Below are 19,794 nucleotides of genomic sequence, written 5' to 3'. Positions count from 1 at the left end.
AAGTAAATATAATAGAAAGCAAGATGCAGCTTGTGCAGGTACAACACTGGTAAGCAATGTGACTAGGATGGAGCTATACAGTACTTCATAATGGCTCAAGGATCTTTTGCTGGTAATTGGGCTAATAATGTGAAGTAGCCCAAGTCACAGAATATTCTGACTTAGACTTATAAATCGCTGTTTTTGAATAGTCGCTATGTCAGAATCTTTTCTGGAAGTAACATCACTACAAGAACTGTAGAAGCTCAGTGAGCTACCACAACTTACTCAAGACAAACTATAGCAAGCTTGAACTCCTATTCAGTGCTAGGCCTGTGTTGAGCTTGGTACTCTTAGCCAAGGCACTCGGTGCCCCATTGCCATAGGAAACAAATACTGAATCAACCAGCTTTATTAGGACCCCAAGCAAGGCTCTGTTTGGGCGGTTATGATGTCACTGATGGTCGAGCTGTTAATCTAAACTGTATTTCTAGGATCACATCATAAGCACAGAAACTAGGGAGAAGTCCTACACAGCTACAGATACTCAGCAACAGTTAATGTCTACAGGGGAGCAGAGCAAGGAAAATCTTGAAATAAAAATAGAAATCCTTCCTGCTAGTCTATAAATATTCAGTATTCTTGCCAAATATATCCAATAGATCTACAGATTCCAAGAGGAAAAAATTGAATGTAGTGCTCAAATCTGATGCAGAGAACCTTACCTAAGCACTACATAGGAGGCCTTCCAGATCGGTGAGCCCAAATAACTGGTGCCAGCCTTGTAATGCAGAATTCCCTCTTTTGTAACCGTATTTCCATGTGCCATGTAGAGATTCCTCTGGGGCCCTGCTGTTACATCCATGGGATCCTCCCAATGAATCAAACTGTAGAGATGAATAGTCACCTCAGACACCTGAAAATATATCCACAAGAGTCAGGCACAGCAGCACCTGCAACAATACCGGTGCAAAGGAGACATGTACACAAAACAACTTTCATTCCACTTTCTAAAAAATCTTCTGATGCTTCTCCCCTCGAGTATTCCCTGTCAACTTGTTGATACTTTTCAGTTCAAAATGCACTGTAGTATATGATCTTCCTCCTCCCTGCGTTTCATTTTAATGCTTGACCTCACCTTTTACAAAATTTACCAGAAGAAAAAACCCAAACTGAGACCATCCAGCAGAACATAATCCATCTCAGTTACCACATTACCTCACATCTTGATTCCTGGGCCACAAATTTGGTCAGTGCCAGTTTCTGCATGGTTGCATCAGTAAGGATGCTGGGATATGGAGGCTCTCTGCAGCCCTTAATCATGGCAGATCTCAAGGCAGCAAGGAAAAACCTAAACATCAGGAAAAATAAGGAAAACACCATAACTGGTGCTCAAATAAAATGTGACTAAATAAGCCAAAATAACTAGTTAGAGGTATTACCTTTAGTACTACACGTTCTTGAATCATATTGCTATTACTGCAGACAAACTACTGCCGCTGCTGATACATACTGGAATTAATCAGCAGTTTCCTTATTCCAATGTTTCCCCTTCAGAGGAAAAGCCTTTGGCATATTCTGACACACAGTTCTACAGATGCCAAACATTCTCTGATACCGCAACCCAACAGATGTGCAAGGTTACATTTTGAAAGCAATCTGTTCTTTATGGCTGTGGACAGCTGCACAATTAAGCATTTTTTTTTCCAGTGTCCAACACAATAATTTCCAAGTCGGTTTTGGAGACAGCAGCTAAAGTTAATAAATTGGACATGGTCATTGAAGTTTGCTCCTTTAAAGATCTGACCAAGATCAGCAAACTTTGTAGATTGGCACTAAGTGATTTTCAGAAAAAACTTTGGATTCATGATTGTCACCCAGACATTTAAAAAAGCTCTCTTTAGTGTGAACCTAGTACAAATTAGGAATCATTGCTACATGCAAGAAGTGATTGGGGTTAGGAACCTTGTTCCACACAAAAATAAACAGATGATGCTGAATTAACTCTCAGTTTTAAAATGGAGGTTCATAGATTTTTGTTAATTAAAAAAGTATGAAAGGATAGTGGGCAAAGAGAAATATGGAGTTAAGCCACCGATCAGACATAATCTCAATAAATGGCCGAGCAGGCTTGTGAGCTCAAATTATCTGCTCCTGTTCCTATGTTCCTAATTTGTAATTTCCAGACTCTTGAGAAAAGCATTAAAAGCTAGTAACAAGTCACCTGGGAGAGTGGCTCACGACAGTATTATTACAGGACATATTTGAGGTTTAAGACAATTTAATCACATACTTGGAACTTGATTCAAAGCAGATGTCCTCAATATTTATTTCAAACTCAAACACACATAAATACCTGTATAAGCCCAGGAATCAAAGGACAGGCTCAACATCCAGTTTGGAAGAGTTAGAGGTGACTTGATTTGAAACATGCAAGATTCTGAGAGGCTCTGACAGAATGGGGAAAGGATGTCTCCTCTTGTAGGAGACTCTAGAACTAGGGTCAATGTTTCAAAGTAACGGGTAGCCCATTCAAGGTAGAGATGAGGAGAATATTTTTCTCACAGACGGTCGTGAATTGAGAACTTTCTTCCTCAAATGTGGAGGAGACACAGTTGTGGAATATTTTTAAGCCAGAGATAAATTCTTGATAAGCAAGGGGTGAAAAGGTCATTGGGGTAAGGGGGAATGTGGAAAAATCAGGTCAGCTAAGATCTTATTGAATGGCAGAGCAGGCTTGATGGACTCAGAGGTACTAATTAATGTGTTCACATCCAAAAGTACCTAGGTAGCTGCAAGGGCAGGGTATTATTAAAGGGAATGATGTGGAGATGATGCCAGATCGCACTATTTATGATTACTGCGATTTGTACTTACTCTGTAAGAGATTCATCCGCTGTGTCAAGCAGGAACTGTCTCCGCCGGTTGGTGCAAACAAGCTGAATAGTCTGCTGACCAAGCCCCACCTTTAATAGTGAAGAGTGAGTGAAATACAGCAAACATTCAATACACAGGTAAGCACACACAAAACCAAAACTTACCTAAATTAAGTAATACAGCAGCAAATTATACTGGGAATTACAAGAAAACATTAGGACCAAATCTTCCAGTCAGTGTAGAAACCCATGTTTCTAATGCTGACCAGACAAAAGCTACCCATTTACCTTCCTCTAATTGTTTTGACCAAATTTTGAATGGAGGATCTTGTAAAACTCACTCAGTGCAGGAAATCTCTGATATCACAGAAGGGAATCCATGTCCCCACCCTCCCCCCACATGTTACAGCACTAGCAGCTGTAGCTTGTTAAGACTTTACATATCTTAGTGAATGGTGCTAGCGAACAGTGAGGGCAGTGGCTGAGTAGAGTACAAGGTCAGGGGGCATAGCCAGGGTGGGCGTGTGTGGGGTTGGGAGTCAGTTGCATACTCACCCAGGAGTCACACTAGGATATTTCTGTCCAAGATTTCTTGGGTAAACATTCAGGTAAGTCAGTCAATTGTCATGTGTCTGTCTCCAACTCTAACTCAATCAGAAACTTTATCAGAGGGCCTTGGGGAGAAGAGACAACTTCTGCAGAGTCAGTGCAATGTGTCTCTGATGAGTCAGTGCAATGTGTCTCTGATGATCCAGTGATTGGAAGATTTGCAATACTTTATAATAAGGTTTTTCAGGAATTGTATTTTTATGATCATTGATCCTGTCTTACATTTTTTTTCTGAAGGCATTGCAAATTAAATGAAAACAGCTCTTTCTCAGTTATTGATCATGGTTCAATGAAAGCTTTCTTGATATGTAGGAAGTCTGGGAAAAAAAAAATCATCCTTTTTGTGAACATTCAGATATTACCAACATCATCTCTGGGACTGTGTTGTTTTATATGGTATGTTCCGCTTGTGTATTTGTCTCTTTCTGAAAAGATGAGCAGATTCACTCTGCCTCCTGACCATCCACTGGAGAGCAATCTTTCTCTCCAACAGTTTTACAATTATCTGCTGCAGCTCCACAAAAGAGATTTGCAGGTAAAAGACAGGATTGTCACTGTATCCAAAACAGGATTGTGCATGGCACAGACAATGACTGAATTTTACAGCAATTTCCCTCCTCCGGTTTTATCTGGAAGGCACAGTCTTGCTGATCTTCAACTCTACAGGTGACAGAAACCCTCCAGTGTCCAACACAAGTGGCCTTTGTTCATTGAAAGAGGTCAAAGAGTCTCAGTAGGATATTAGAGTGGAGGGTTGGTGGGACATAGAAACCGAAAAGGATAAGGCTATCATAACTAAGTCCTATACATCCTCAGCTGACACCCAATACCTGTGCATTCTCCAGCAAACTCACCGAAATGTAATCAAGCTCATTGTAAGACACAGCTTCTTCCATTGCATAGGGCTTGTCTGCAGCTCCTGTATAGACCAATAGATTGAGTTAGACACAGACATAGTATTCCAATTCACAGCACCGTTTTCATTGCAGTGACTTAAACAGCTTCTCTGTTGCACAGTTGCACAACTCCAATTCCCATGTTGTATACAACACTAAGCTTCATTTCAGAGATAATCTGAATAGTGCAGGACTCGTAGCTCTTCTTATTTATATGTGACATCTCAGCCAACAAGACTTAGTGCTCTAATGCAATGTTTTTTGCAAAGCCCCTTTTCTATCCTCCTGAATTGAAAGTGTAGATCCTTGCTAAGTACAGCAGAAGGAGTGTCAGTCTTTTTTTTTTAAACAAAAGCATCTTTTGTAAGTGGTCTCAATATTGTCATAACCTTGAAACTATTGCTAAAATAGCAAAAACTTGGACAAGGGAAACAGCTGCTATTTCAACACATACAGATACATTACTTGTGCTAGCTGTGCTATTAACAAATTTACTTTCAAAGCTATTGACTTTTGGCATTAAACTGAAAAGTAGCAGAATTGTGGAATGTGCTCTGCAAAATGTTCAAATCGAAAGAAAAGTCAACTTATTGGGGTCATCTTAAACAGGAACAGTTGTTCATTTCAGCAAAAGGCTGGGATGTGATCTTCAAGGTGATGCATTTCACTCAAGTGTATGACATCTACTCCAGCACCAACCTCAAGAGAATTACCTTTTCTCAACAAGTAGATGTAACAGTCAGTCAACAGCACGTACAGCAACTGCAGATTCCCCTCCATATGACCTGTCCACATTCGTATCATCTGGGAAGAGAAATAGTAGGAGCAGAGATAGAAGAGAGAAAAAAAATTGAAGTGCAAACTGTTTCATCAAAAAAGAACAACAACCATAAAATCGCTAACAATTCAGTTTAGAGGCCGAGTTTGTGAAATTGAGCAAACGAAACTAAACGTCTTACTTCAGTTAACCAGGCTCTGGCCTGGTATCTGGATCAATAGAGTTTACAAGTTGTTCAGCAACTTCAGCAATCTTTCATTCAGAGACAAAAGCACTATATATCTGCAAACAGCAACCCCATATACATACTTTCCAGTGGGGGTCTGAAGTGAGGTCCCTTTTTGCTTTCTATACAATCAACATTTGTCCACTGATGTTTTCGCTGATTAATTTAGGTTAGTTCTCCACTTGTCTGATTCTTACTGCTCAGTTTATATTTCCATGTTTTAGTTTCTCTGTCAGTTGTTTATATTTTTTCATATATTTTACCCTGAGCTTTCATCCATTTATGATCTGGTGGTTTATTTCCCATTTTGTCTTGAGACAATAGAATCAAAGATCCTTTTCTTGGAAAGTCAGAGCTAGAAAAGAGATCCTTTTACCCACATTGAGGGCACCCAATCTCTTCAGAGGAGTCAATATAGTTGGATTATTTCCATCTACCCCTACTCCTTGGTGCTGGCAATTGTCCAGTGTCTTATCCAAGGAGCTATTTACATTGTGCAAGTGCCAGCAAGGTACGTGAGCCTGAACTGGTGTTTATCCCAGATTTGCACTTTCCAGTAGGGGTCACTGGATAGCAATCAGAAGTTGTAGCTGTGGATGAAAGATCTGATCTCGCTGAAACTTGGTGTTGAGATGAAGCGCAATATTCCAAATGCTATTCCAGCTTTGGTCAGCACAAACTAGAGACTGACCAGTGAGTTCAGGTTTCTTGTATTTAACTTAAAAAATTCAAAGTGATTTTCTAATGTAGTCTTGCCCTGAGCGCTCTCACCTTGTAAAGTTGCTCTTCATTCTCCTTGAAAACGTGAATCATCAGCAAAAGCAGCAGATTATTGTCAACCCTGAGGGGAAAGGGATGGGAAGATTAATCACGAGACTGCTGCCTCCACCTATGGCAACAGATGTTGCAAAGCACTGGAGCAATGTACCAAGCTGTTTGTCAAATCAGACTGATTAAAAGAATATGGAGGGGAAAAACATCTTTATAATATTTTGTGTGAAGATCACAAATTATACATTGAGGATCCCTCCACCAGAATAACGAGCCTGAGTAAAAAAAAAAAAAAAGTGCAAATTGTTTCTTCCTCTTTTCAGTTCATATCTACGTGGTGCTATTTTCGGAACAAAAAAAATCTATAGGCGGCATCATCAAGGGCTACTGTCACTCATTATTTGTTGACTGATATTTCAGGAATGTCTATGAAACCGACACAAATTAGAAATGCAGGTAAAGAAAAAAGAGGAAAGATAAATGCAATCATGAATCTTTAGAACTGGAGTACGAATAGAACAGCACAGAACCAAGGAACTGGCACCCACCACTACCATGCAGTATAAAAGATAAATTTTTCTATGCTGCCTCTGGCTCCTTTGCAAATTACCTTAGAACCAGCTCTTCGGTTATTGGCTTTTCGGCCACTGAAACTGTTCTTTTATGATTTTGAACAACTCTACCTAATCTCTGCTCCAAGGAAAAACAGTTCAACTACTCCAGCCTACCAAGATAACCTTAATCCTCCATCTCTAGAATCTAGTAACTCTCTCCTGAAACCATCCCAAAGGCCTTTACATCTTTCTGGAGTGTGGCACCAAAACTGAACACAATATTCAAGCATTCACAGGCTCCTCTCTCTATTGTTTTAGTCCGTAATGTCCATCCTGATTCATCCAACGAAATCTTCAGTGCTGAAGTGATGCTATGATAGAATAAGAGCTCATAAGATGGAGGGGATAAAATATTCTCCACACACCCCTCTCTCACACAGAAGGTTGAAAGTCTATGGAATTTTCTTCCCCAGAGTGTGTGGTGGAAACAAGGTCATTCAATATTTTTAAGGCAGAGCTTGATGGATTCCTAATTATATGGGAGTGAATGGGTATGGGGTTAGGCAGGAAAATGGAATTGAGGCCAGAATCAGATCAGCCATGACCTTATCATATGGCAGAACAGGTTATCAGGTTCTGATCAGCCAACTCCTGTTCATAAATTATATATTCATTTGAAAGCGTACATGCCACCACAGGAAATGGGGTGGGGGTGGTCTCCTTTATTTAAGTTTATTGTTATACTTACTGATAGAGCAGGTGGTTTGGTATGGGAACAGATAGAGCCAGTAATAGCTTTGTCATGGTGAACACTGCATCTCACCAGACTCAGAGCCAACAAGAGCTGATCATCAGTTAGGTGTGCATTTCGAGCAGAGGAATTACTAAGTTCACATTCAATGCATGGAATGCAGTTGTAGCTGTCAGTGTGGATTTTCAGAGGATTTGTGTGGTTTGTAGCTTAAGGAAGAAATCTACACAGGTACTCACAGAGCTATCTGACAGAAACAGACAGCAGAGTTAACTTGGGAAACTGTGGGGAAGGCAATTAGGTATATCTACCAGGAACCCAAAGAGCTGAGGCATCCACAGTAGTGAGGCCAGTAAAGAAAAGGTGGCAGGTCACATAGCTGAAAAGCTAATAGAGGGACTCCTATAGAACCTTACCTTGGGAGGAACAGCTGGAGTACTAAGAAAAATAAATTTCAGAGGGGGGCAGCATACCTTTGGGATTGGCACCAGGAACACAAATATGGACTGGAATAGGCATTCAACTCCTGGAGCTTGCTCCGCAATTCAATAAGATCATAGCTGATCAAAACCTCACAGCCACATCTCCACCTACCGTCAATAACCTGCTTAACAAGAATCCACCTACCTCCGTTTTAAAAATATTCAAGCACTCTGCTTCCATCACCAATTCAGGGTCAGAATTCCAAAGAATCACAACACTCCAAAAATAATTCACTTGATCTGTGTTCTAAACAGTGATCCCTAGTTTTAGATTCCCCGATAAGATGAAGCGTCCACTCCACATCTATCCTATCAAGGTATTTCAGGATTTTGTGTTCCAATAAAGTCACTTCTTATCTTGCTAAGCTTCGACCAAGACCAAAGTCCAAGACATTCTAGCTTGTCCAACTTTTCCCCACAGGACAACTCATCCATTCCAGGAATTAGTTCAGTAAATCTTCTCTGAATTGCCTCCATGTTCTTCTTTAAATAAATGACCAATATGGTGCACTCCAGATGTGATCTCACCTGTACCTTGTATAAGTGAAGCATAATCTCCCTTCTGTTATATTCAATTTCATAGTAGTGTTATGACCGGGAAATGGCCAAACCCCTCCTGATAATTAAACTAAAACACAAGCCCCAATCTATTATGATAAGTGAAGGGGTTCCCCTCTAATAATTATCCCTGAAACATCCAGAGAAGCTTGCCTTTCCCCTCGTAATCTATTAAAAGAGTGGTTAAAAAAGAAAATTCCTGATCTCCACTTTACAAGTAACAAGAAACAATTTATTTATTTAACACAACAATGAACAAGTTAACAAAATTACTACCAAACCAACAATTCCCCCTTATACTACTAACTACCTCCTAACTGGTCTAAATTCTACTGGAATGCTGTTTAAATAAAGACAAGTCCCACTAAAATAAACCCAATTAATAAGAAGCAATAAATTATAACTTGATCTCTCCAAGTTCACACAGACTGTCTTCTGGAATATTCTGTTGTCTCTGGTCTCTTCACTAACACCTTTCTTCCGTTAATTCTGCTGTCAGGGATGTTTTATCTCTATAATTTCTTCAATGAGGACTTTGAACTAAAATACCACGGCACCGTTGATTAATTAAACAGGCTTTCTCCGAGAGCTGAATGGTGCTAACTCTGGCAGGTGGTGGATGGCTCTCTCCAATTTTCCAAATGCCCTCACCTTATATAATGACATAAATCAAATTCTCATTATATGACTGGTTTCATGTTGTCAACACCATCAGATTTAAATTCGGTTAGCTTTCTGTATCTAGGTGCTTCTTTTAAATTAATTGGCCGAATTCAAACTTGTTCCCTTGGAAAAAATGCTGCTTGGCTGTTCTATACAAGAGAAGGTTTCCATTCGGGCACTCTGTGCGCCAGCATTTATAACCTTCCAAGTACAGACAAAGCACAAGCCCTTAAAGGGATCATGGCACTCTTTACCCCACGATCATTTTTACCAACAAATTCTAACTTCCTGCCTTCCAATTCATGAATACTCTACCCAACTTCTTAACAGTAGGAACAATACAAGTTTTTGTAAGCTATACTGTGAAGTTAAGTGTTTACTTTGCTTTATTTTTTAATGTACATTAAAATTTTTGTTTACAAAACATAAAATTCCATGATGTAGCTCTGTTGGGTTAATTGATGTGTGTTTGGATTACTACTTTAAATGTTGTGGTCCCAAACAGGATTGTAACACTTAGTAAATATTAACAGAAAGCACTGACCACTTAGTACTTTATCCATGCTTTCTCTCCACCAGCAAATCCCCACTTTGGTCCTTTATCAATCCTACCACTCTTGACAACCACTTTACTATTAAGGCATTAACTGAAGTAGTGTAATTTGTTTCATTTGCTTTCTCCATTTTTAATATTTAGCCTAATGCTCCAGTATTTGATCAAATTAGTACCTGCTAAAACTTTTATTTGTGCTTTATCCCACATGTAAATGTTTAGGAATGCAGAGAACTCCAGCTTTGGTTGTTCTCCTGCTCCTTACATGTGGAAAGGTACTGGACTATACCTGAACCATCTCTCCTTTAAAGACCATCAATTGCTCCAGTACATTTCTGTGTCTCAGTCTTATTATCTCACTCTATCATACCATAGAAATACAGAAACTAGGCGGAATAGGCCATTCAACCCTTCGAGCTTACTCCACCAATATGATCATGGGTAATCCTCTATCTCAATGCCAAGTTCTTCTTACAAAACCCCATGATATCTTCATGATTTAAAAAAAAAAATCAATCAATCTGTTTCCTAAATATACTTGGTGACTCCAACTCCACAGCCTTCTGCAGTACTGAATTCCACAGGTTAGCCACCCTGGGTGAATAAATGTTGCCTCATTTGTGTTAAATGGCCTATCCCATATCCTGAGAGGTTCTCCAATCCAGGAGTTATACTTAATACACAGAGAAACTACAACACAGATTAGAATCTTAATGCTGTGTAGACCAGATTGGTAACGGAGAAAACCGACACAGACACCAAAAAGAGGGAGGTGAATAGTTTTTTATCCCCAAAATGAACGTAGCAGCGCCAGTGTGTGAAACAAAGAACAAAGAAAATTACAGCACAGGAACAGGCCCTTCGGCCCTCTAAACCCGTCACCTATTTTCCAAGGATCTGTATCCCTCTGCTCCCTGCCCATTCATGTATCTGTCTAGATACATTTTAAATGATGCTATCATGCCCACCTCTACCACCTTCGCTGGCAACACGTTCCAGGCACCCACCACCCTCTGTGTAAAGAACTTTCCACACATATCTCCCTTAAACTTTTCCCCTCTCACCTTGAAATCGTGACCCCTAGTAATTGAGTCCCCCACTCTGGGAAAAAGCTTCTTGCTATCCACCCTGTCTATACCTCTCATGATTTTGCAGACCTCAATCAGATCTCCCCTCAACCTCCGTCTTTCTAATGTAAATAATCCTAATCTACTCAACCTCTCTTCATAGCTAGCGCCCTCCATACCAGGCAACATCCTGGTGAACCTCCCCTGCACCCTCTCCAAAGCATCCACATCCTTTTGGCAATGTGGCGACCAGAACTGTACGCAGTATTCCAAATGTGGTCGAACCAAAGTCATGTACAACTATAACATGACCTGCCAACTCTTGTACTCAATACCCCGTCCGATGAATGAAAGCATGCCGTATGCCTTCTTGACCACTCTATTGACCTGCGTTGCCACCTTCAGGGTAGAATGGACCTGAACACCCAGATCTCTCTGTGCATCAATTTTCCCCAGGGCTTTTCCATTTACCGTATAGTTCGCTCTTGAATTGGATCTTCCAAAATGCATCACCTCGCATTTGCCTGGATTGAACTCCATCTGCCATTTCTCCGCCCAACTCTCCAATCTATCTATATTCTGCTGCATTCTCTGACAGTCCCCTTCACTATCCGCTACTCCTCCAATCTTCGTGTCATCTGCAAACTTGCTAATCAGACCATCTATACCTTCCTCCAGATCATTTATGTATATCACAAACAACAGTGGTGCCAACATGGATCCCTGTGGAACACCACTGGTCACAGTTCTACATTTTGAGAAACTCCCTTCCACTACAATTCTCTGTCTCCTGTTGCCCAGCCAGTTCTCTATCCATCTAGCTAGTACACCCTGGACCCCATGCGACTTCACTTTCTCCATCAGCCTACCATGGGGAACCTTGTCAAGCACCTTACTGAAGTCCATGTATATGACATCTACTGCCCTTCCCTCATCTGTCAACTTTGTCACTTCCTCAAAGAATTCTATCAAACCTTGAGGAATGTTAAGAACAGCCGGGGTGACTATAATCCTGAAATTTGGAGTGACTTATTTTGCTATACTCAGGACTTTACAGCTTGTTTATGATGGAACAGCCACCTACTGGAATTTGGAAATCACATTTCAATGGTAACTACAGAGATGAAGGACTCAAACACCAGCCGGAAGAGCTTTATCAAGTGTTACGGCTTCCATGAGGCAAGTACTAAACTTAATATTGTTTGTTATTTACTCCCAACTAAAACTAAACATGGTTAGAATATTTAATGATCGCACCACTTTACCTGAAGTCAGCAGGATGGGTTAATTCAGAGGGACTACTTTGAGCTTTCTCTTCCTCCTCTGTTCTCTCAGAGGTCACGGTTTGAATTTGCAACTGCTCCAAGCTGGTCTCAGATACCTTGCTGGTTTCAACATCAGCCTGTTTATACTTTTCTGGAACAGCTTCTGCATATTCAATTCTGTGGCTGTCTGTCTCGTCTACAGGAGAGACTTTCTCTCCTTTGCACATTTCTGTGCCAGCAGCTTCATGGCTACTAAAAACATGCGATGGTTGGCTTTCCCCTGTAGGGTCATAGTGGCAGCTACCTGTTCCACTAGCACTTGGACTCTCAACGGTAAACTTGTAGAAATCCAGGGTAGGTGGCATCCGCTCACTATATTGGCTAAACGGAGGTTCTTCCGGGGCTTCCCCCGGGACAGAAGTCCGAAAGGGCTGCTCAGGTAGGTGATCCCCATTTGACATCCAGGTATTGGCATCCAACGTCCCATTGAGCTGCTCCATCACCTTGCTCAAGGGATTCCCTACACTGTTCATAGATGTGTCCTTCATCTGTGGTATTAACAGACCTGGCTGAGGGGCATCGGCATCAGACTCTCTACGTGTCACTAGAGACAACTTGCCCTGGGAGTTGCTATCCTCTTCGTCAGCATCAATCTCTTGGGATTTCTGTAAGCCCAATTTTTCATTCTGATCTTCTTCTAGTTCAGCATCACTGCTCTGTTTGGACTTTGCACCTTCTCTTGTTGACAGCTGTACCTCTGTATTTTTAATATCTAGAATTTGTTCCTCAGATCTTGTTCTCTTCTTTTTGGGTGTTCTCCTCTTCTTTGCCAATCTATGGAATTGAAATGATGAACAATTATAAACAGCAACTCCTTCAATGTTTCAGGAAGGAATTGCACCGTTCAGTGGGAGCCTTTTTCCTCGGATGGTGATGGCTAGCACGAGGGGACATAGCTTTAAATTGAGGGGTGATAGATATAGGACAGATGTCAGAGGTAGGTTCTTTACTCAGAGAGTAGTAAGGGCGTGGAATGCCCTGCCTGCAAAAATAGTAGACTCGCTGACTTTAAGGGCATTTAAATGGTCATTGGATAAACATATGGATGATAATGGAATAGTTTAGGTTAGATGGGCTTCAGATTGGTTTCACAGGTCGGCGCAACATCGAGGGCCGAAGGGCCTGTACTGCGCTGTAATGTTCTATGTTCTATGTTCACTGACTCAGATACAGCGACCTTTCACAACCTTGAAGCATTCCAATCCACTTCAGATTAGCTAACTAAGTTTTTTTTAAATTTATAGTTACTGTTGTAATGTAGATAATTTGCAAACAAAAAAAAGTTATTTTTTAAATTCATTTTGGTGTGTGACCATCTCTACCAGCATTTATGGCCCGTCCCTAATTGCCCAGAAGGCAGTTAAGGGTCAACCTTAACTGCTGAGGGTCTGGATTCACATGTATTCCAGACCAAGGAATGATGGCAGATTTCCTTCCCTAAAGGACATTAGTGAATCAGATGGGATTTTCCTTATCATCATTTCATGATCATCATTTACTTCTTATTTCCAGAGTACTACTGAATTCAAATTACACCATCTGCCATGGCAGGATTCAAATCCAGGTCTCCAGAACATTACCAAGGTCTCTGGATCAATAGTCGGGCAATAATACCATTAGGCCATCACCTACTCCCTCACAAACTCTCACAAACAGTAGTGTGACTAGAATTATACGTTTTTATAAAATGTGATATCAGTTGAGAATTAAATATTGGTTAGGACTTTTAGAGATAGCAAAGCCCTGCCTGGTACTCAAAGGCATAGAAAGCAGTTAATGTCAATCTCTTTAGGAGGCTGGGAACAAAAATCAGATAGTATGTTTCCAGGCAAAAGTTAATCCACAACCCAACTCCCCAGTAAAGCCTTATTTACAATGGCTGACCTAATTACTTCAAGCTCTGCACTGTTCTCTTGGACATCTGGTGTGCTCTCCTCTCTTTCCAGCTCAGAACATGGCACCATGCTGTCATTTGGTGTAAGTGTAGACACCTCGGTCTCATTATTGAAGGGGTTGTAGCGCAGGGTTGGACTCCTAGTTTTGTTGTTTGATGGCAGACTCTCTGAAGTTCCAGATCGGGGACAACTACTGACTGTGTCTGTCAATTCACCTTCTATAGAGAAAAAGGATACAAAAACGTGAAAGCCATTGTTTATTTTGGGAATTGTTTTCATTTAAACACAAGTATGTATTTTCTTAAATTAACAAAACAACAAGGAGAATGAGTTATTTGATGCAGCATTTTAAGAAAGACTGATAAGTTAGTGTACCATTGAGTACATCTCCCACCATTACCTAGGGCTGCATCTGTAAACCTACAATTAGGATTGCACATCCACTCACTTATTATCAACACCACATTGCATGGTGAGATTAATTATCCAGAATTCTGAATAGAAAGATATTGCTGTCTCAGAAATATACTGAGGCTGCTTTAATTTCTTCTGTGGAAGTAGAGGGGTACTGGACGGTCTGAGTTACAAAGATAGGCTGGGACTTTTTCCACTGGAGCATAGGAGAATGAGGGATGATCTCAGAGTTTTATAAAATCATTAAGGGCTTTGATAAGTTGAACTGAAGGGTCTTTTCCCTAGGGTGGGAGAGTTCAAAGCTAGGGGACATATTTTTACGGTGTGAGGAGAAAGACTTAAAAAGGACAAGAGTGGCAACTTTTTTCTTTACACAGAGGATGGTTTGTGCATGGAATGAGCTGCCAGAGGAAGCGGTGGAAACAGGTACAGTGGCAACATTTAAAATACATTTGGATAAGTACATGAATAGGAAAGATATGAAGGGATATGGTTCAAATGCAGGCAAGTAGGACTAGTTGAACTGAAGGGTCTGTTTCCATAACTGGCTCTCATTCAAGTAAGCCACTCTTGTACAGGGTTCAGTTATGTTTCTGGTGTAATGAAGGAACCATTACATACAAAACAATACAGATCCGATACAAAGTCCCATTTAGATGTCAGAACAGTTTGAATGAAGAACAGCAAGCAAATAGCCAAGAAAGTAAGGTGGAATAGGAACCAAATGTTTTGAAGACCACACTCACAAACTTATCTTAGCCAGATTCTGGAGGGTGAATTTTTTTCAGGAGCTGAAATAGGGATTAAAAGGTAAGAGTTGACTACTCCAGTTACAGGAGACACTGAGGCACCACTAAGCCAGCAGTGGTCAATCATTAGGCCATTGCCAGGACTGCCATCTTGTTGAGGTCACGCAGGGCTGTCAGCCGAAAGAGCAATGCCAGTGTTTATGCTACCGTCCCAGAATGAGGGCAAGAACAAATTACAGAACCTCCTAGCATTGTTCTGGATTTTGCAGGCATAGCCATGATGTAAATCATCTCCTGCTTACTGCTGAATGTACTCATCAAGGACAATTCCAGAACATAAAATAGCTGCCAATCCTCTGAAGTCAATTAAAAGGATAGGGGTAGGGGGGGATGTGAAGTAGTTGAAGAAATAAAGGTGGAGGAAGACTCTCAACACTTGTACCAATAAAGACCAAGGATTAGTTTATAATCAATTCTCCTACCTGGAATCAACCACCCTAAGCTGAGAGTTCTTGAAAGACAGACATGAAGCAGAACTGAACCAGAGTGAATGATAGTTTAGTAGAACTGTATCATTTTGGCAGTGTGTAACTTCAAGTTTATAATATTCTTGGTAAAGGGCACCTTTTTAAAATGTCTAAATGTCCTTTCTAAATGTCCTCCACGTTGGTCTTTGAAAAATCATAAGCCATATTTCTGGATGATTCCATCTGCAAAGAATCTGAACCCACCAAATAGCAACATAAATTATGCCTTGACAGAAGCCCCTTATATAGCATTGTAAAGATCCAGTTACACTTGTAACTTGATTAGGTCACAATGAAATAAAAGGTGGATTAAACTTAATTAAATAAAAACAAAAACACAGCAGACTGTGGCTGTACACACTTGGCGTTACAGAAAGTCATTGATTAGCTCAGGTTGGTTGCTGTGCCAGGACATAAAACAAAGTCAAATCGGAAAAGCATTTAAAAAAGGAAGTGTGTCCATTCTGATACTCTCCACTGGAAAGTTGGGACTTATTTCAACACAGAGGAACTGCATTACATTAAGCAATTTCCAGATTTCTAAACTTCTAATCAGCAGTTCTACAGTAAAAACACAAGTAAAATGAGACTGCAGTCAATTCAAAGCAAAATTAAAATCCCTCAACACTACTCAGTGATCCAATGATTACAGCAGCAGTAAACGATAAACTATTCACAATGTGTTGGACTTTAGTAATATTAGTAATTAATAAATGCTCCTTACAGGCAAGATATGTTTGTTAATGGAAACCTACGCCGATGCAAAAGGCGACTCTGTACAGGAGAAATCTGACATTGCCTTCCCCAATGACTACCAGGTTCTAGCCATCCGAGGTGCTAGTGACAGTGCTCCTGAGCTGTGCTTTAGAATATAAAAGAGTTCTTAAAATGCAAGAACTAGTAAGGTTGCATTTACCAATGAAGAATGTAGTGCAATTCAGATTTCTATGAAACAGCCCCATTCCCAATGTGATTATAATATGAATCCCACCACCACAGAATTATGATTCATAATCACATTACTGATTTCAATTCATGATTTCCAGCCATTACCTATTTTTCTCTGTCTGATAGACATATTCCCACCAAATACACAAATAAACAACTTAAGCAGCCCCAGCAGGCATGCAATGTGGGAATCAGTGTTAGGGGCAGAGCATGCAGCAAGCAGCAACAGTGTGTGATACACAAGCCTAAAAGAGTCCCACCTTCCCAGTCTGTGCTGGGTATGGACTGTGCTGCTGGAAAGACATCTCCAAAATCATAATCTATAATGGAAAGAACAGACAGAAACAAAAAAGAAACAAAATCTGTAACAAATGAAAATCATGATACAATATTCAAATAGCATGAGGTGAACTTCCATTGTACATGGATGTTAAAATTATTGATGGTTATTCCAGAAAACCTTCAGCCAATTCCACATTTGAAATGCCTTTCTACCATCCTTGTACAAGTGCTGGATATACTATGAGATGTGACAGCTACCTCCATAGGAAATGGATGATGTTTTGTACTTTGGGACCTTTGGATTTGAAACAGAGCAGATAGCTGAAATAAACAGCCACTGTTGGAAATGAGTCGTCCATATGCAATGAGTTTGAAAATGACGCAGCAATATAAAAACAATGTCCCCAAATAGCAATCGTACAAAGTCAACAACAGAATGACTGGTGGATGGGAAGAAAAACTTAATGTCTCTAACCTGACACACACCCAATGAAATTAGTAAAATGCTCTGTTTTAATGTGGTGTCCCTCTGTTTGATGAACAAAAGACTCACCAGAAAGAAAAAAATGCTGAGAGAAAAACACAGCTTAACAGCATTGAATACTTTTAAATACACTGAGCCTCCACCCTCTTCACCTGCTGTGGGTTATTACTCAATTAGATTGCACTCAGTTCAAAGGAATCGTGCCAGACACCAATTTTTCCACATTTTCATTACAGACAATAGTCGCAAACCAACAGATAGCAATGGTGAAACATCACAGTTTGCATTCAGAGGGCTCAACATACAACATTCCAAATATATTCTGTGATGTAAAACACATAGTATTTGAAATTGGAGAGCTGCAACTAACCAACATAGATCCAGCACACTTGGCACTGATGCCTGTAAAGTAGTGCACCAAATCAGTGAGCGTTGGTGGCAATTGATTTCATTGGGTGTGGTGCAGCTGGTTACAAACCTCAGCATGATAATTTACTCACTACTCTCTGGCCTAAAAGCAAAGTAGATTACAGTCTGCTGAGCCAATTTTGGGAGTCCCCAACAACACGGTGAGCGCGCCCCACAATGATCAGGCTGCAGCAGCTTCTCTGGGGAATATACGATTCAAGTGAGTTTTGCTAGCAATGCCCATATCACAAGAATAAATTAAAGATTAAGTAGATTAATGGATAGGTATTATCTTTAGGTGCAGCATCTGATCCGCTGTATAGACAATAAAAATGTTGAATACACAGCATAATAAAATTACAGTTCATTGCCTCCTCAGCCTCTCCAAATGATGTCCAGGAATATTCCAAATTGCAAAGTAGATAAACAATTCATCTAAATGAATTCACTGTCTGATTAAGATCCCTATTCTGAAATTGCATATTCAATGCTTTATAGATCTGTATCAGTTGGACATCCTTCAGTCCTTCACCATGTTTTCCAATTGTACTCATGTGAATTGTGTAGGCAGACTTTGCTTTGATTGGAATTCAATAACATTAAATCTTTATATTGTCTGAATGTCAACATTTTAACAAAAATGGTCCTTTCCCACTTCAAATCATTTTCTTGAATGCAGTAAACTCAGCAGGTCTTATTTCATAAATTATCCACAGAATTTGTGCAAAAAAAAGTCTCAATTATTTGTTATTATTATTATTAGTCTGCCAATTGAAAAACAAGACATACCTATATGTGGTCGTATCAGATTGCTGTCCCTCCAATGCACTGCAGGAACAAATGTAAGAATGTTCACACTACGTAGTTACCGCCACTGGGTTATGTTATCTTATAACTTCCTGACAAAAATATCGAATGCTTGGTAGAAATGTTTACACTGCACCAGTTAAGAATGAATGACCAGGTAGCTGGCACAAGTCAACAGAAGTCAATAAGTTCAGTTGTAAGACAAAGTACAATCCAGGCTAAAATATAGTTGTGGGCATGGTGCCATCTCGTGTGTGGGCTCACCTTCCCTCCTCATTCTATCAAATAAGTTCTAGCAGCGCGTGACCTTATAAAGGTTTATAAGATCATGAGGGACAAGGATACAGTAAATAGCCAAGCTCTTTTTCATAGGGTGGGGGAATCCAAAACTAGAGGGATAGGTATAAAGTGAGGGGAAAAAATTTTAAAAAGACCTGAGGTGTAACCTTTTCACACAGAGGTTGGAAAGAGCTATCAGAGGAAGTGGTGAAGGCGGTACAATTACAACATTTTAAAGGCATCTGGATGGGTCTATGAATAGGAACGGTTTAGAATGATATGGGCCAAATGCTGGCAAATGGGACTAGGTCAGATTGGGATGTCTGGTCGGTGCAGATGAGTTGGACCAAAAGGTCTGTTTCCATGCTGTATGACTGATTTTTTTTAATCCAAGTTTTAAAATTGTCAGGTTGGGGAGGACAATGTAAGATTCTTAATTTGTGCCATGTTCCCTTTTACTCCTCAGAGTATTCACTTCCCCATAACCAGCACCATCTTCTGACGGTGGTTTGTTTTTCAATTGAAATGGCAAGTTTGATGATTTATTGCATTGTAACTTATAAAAATCACTTTTCCTGCAATGTGAGCAAATTAGAAACATCCAAGATTTAACATTAAAAAATTGTGCGCATGACTAATGCTGCTGAGATGTTTCTTGGTAGCACAATAATATCAGCTGCAGCTCCTATTTTTAATGCAGGATGATTACGTATAGCAACACATGATTATGAATAGCAAACAAAATTGGAGCAGATGACAAATCCCCAAATTGCCCAGAAATGTTCCCTCATTCAGCAACTAACCAGATAAAAATGGGAGGGGAAATAAGATTGTTACATGCAGGGTGGGGCATAGGACAGAGACGCCACGAGGTGCTGCTGGGGGTGAAAGAGGAACAGGTCAGAAGGTGGGG

The 19,794-nt window shown here is 40.2% G+C and overlaps 1 protein-coding gene across 6 annotated transcripts in view; it reads right to left on the bottom strand.

Annotated features, from left to right (window-relative positions):
• Positions 1-19,794, bottom strand: part of plekhm2 (pleckstrin homology domain containing, family M (with RUN domain) member 2) — a 62,964-nt gene that overhangs the window by 13,024 nt on the left and 30,146 nt on the right. For 4 of the 6 annotated variants that reach the window (XR_007265295.1, XR_007265294.1, XR_007265293.1 and 1 more), the window contains exons 7-16: positions 18,585-18,623; positions 16,882-16,941; positions 13,973-14,201; positions 12,029-12,862; positions 6,136-6,205; positions 5,074-5,164; positions 4,319-4,383; positions 2,857-2,945; positions 1,198-1,330; positions 705-895 (exon numbers count right to left, since the gene is read on the bottom strand). Coding sequence is in view for 3 of the 6 variants with exons in the window: in XM_048615072.1 (XP_048471029.1) it covers positions 705-895; positions 1,198-1,330; positions 2,857-2,945; positions 4,319-4,383; positions 5,074-5,164; positions 6,136-6,205; positions 12,029-12,862; positions 13,973-14,201; positions 16,882-16,941; positions 18,585-18,623 (1,801 nt within the window). In the remaining 3 variants the exon portion in view is untranslated. The remainder of the gene's footprint in view (positions 1-704; positions 896-1,197; positions 1,331-2,856; positions 2,946-4,318; positions 4,384-5,073; positions 5,165-6,135; positions 6,206-12,028; positions 12,863-13,972; positions 14,202-16,881; positions 16,942-18,584; positions 18,624-19,794) is intronic. The other 2 variants (XM_048615074.1, XM_048615075.1) reach the window with 2 other exon arrangements.

The sequence above is a fragment of the Rhincodon typus genome, chromosome 31 (genome assembly GCF_021869965.1).
Source record: "Rhincodon typus isolate 14 chromosome 31, sRhiTyp1.1, whole genome shotgun sequence".
Lineage (NCBI taxonomy): Eukaryota > Metazoa > Chordata > Chondrichthyes > Orectolobiformes > Rhincodontidae > Rhincodon > Rhincodon typus.
The sequence above is the reverse complement of the archived record's forward strand: the minus strand, read 5'-3'. Positions and strand labels throughout refer to the sequence as shown.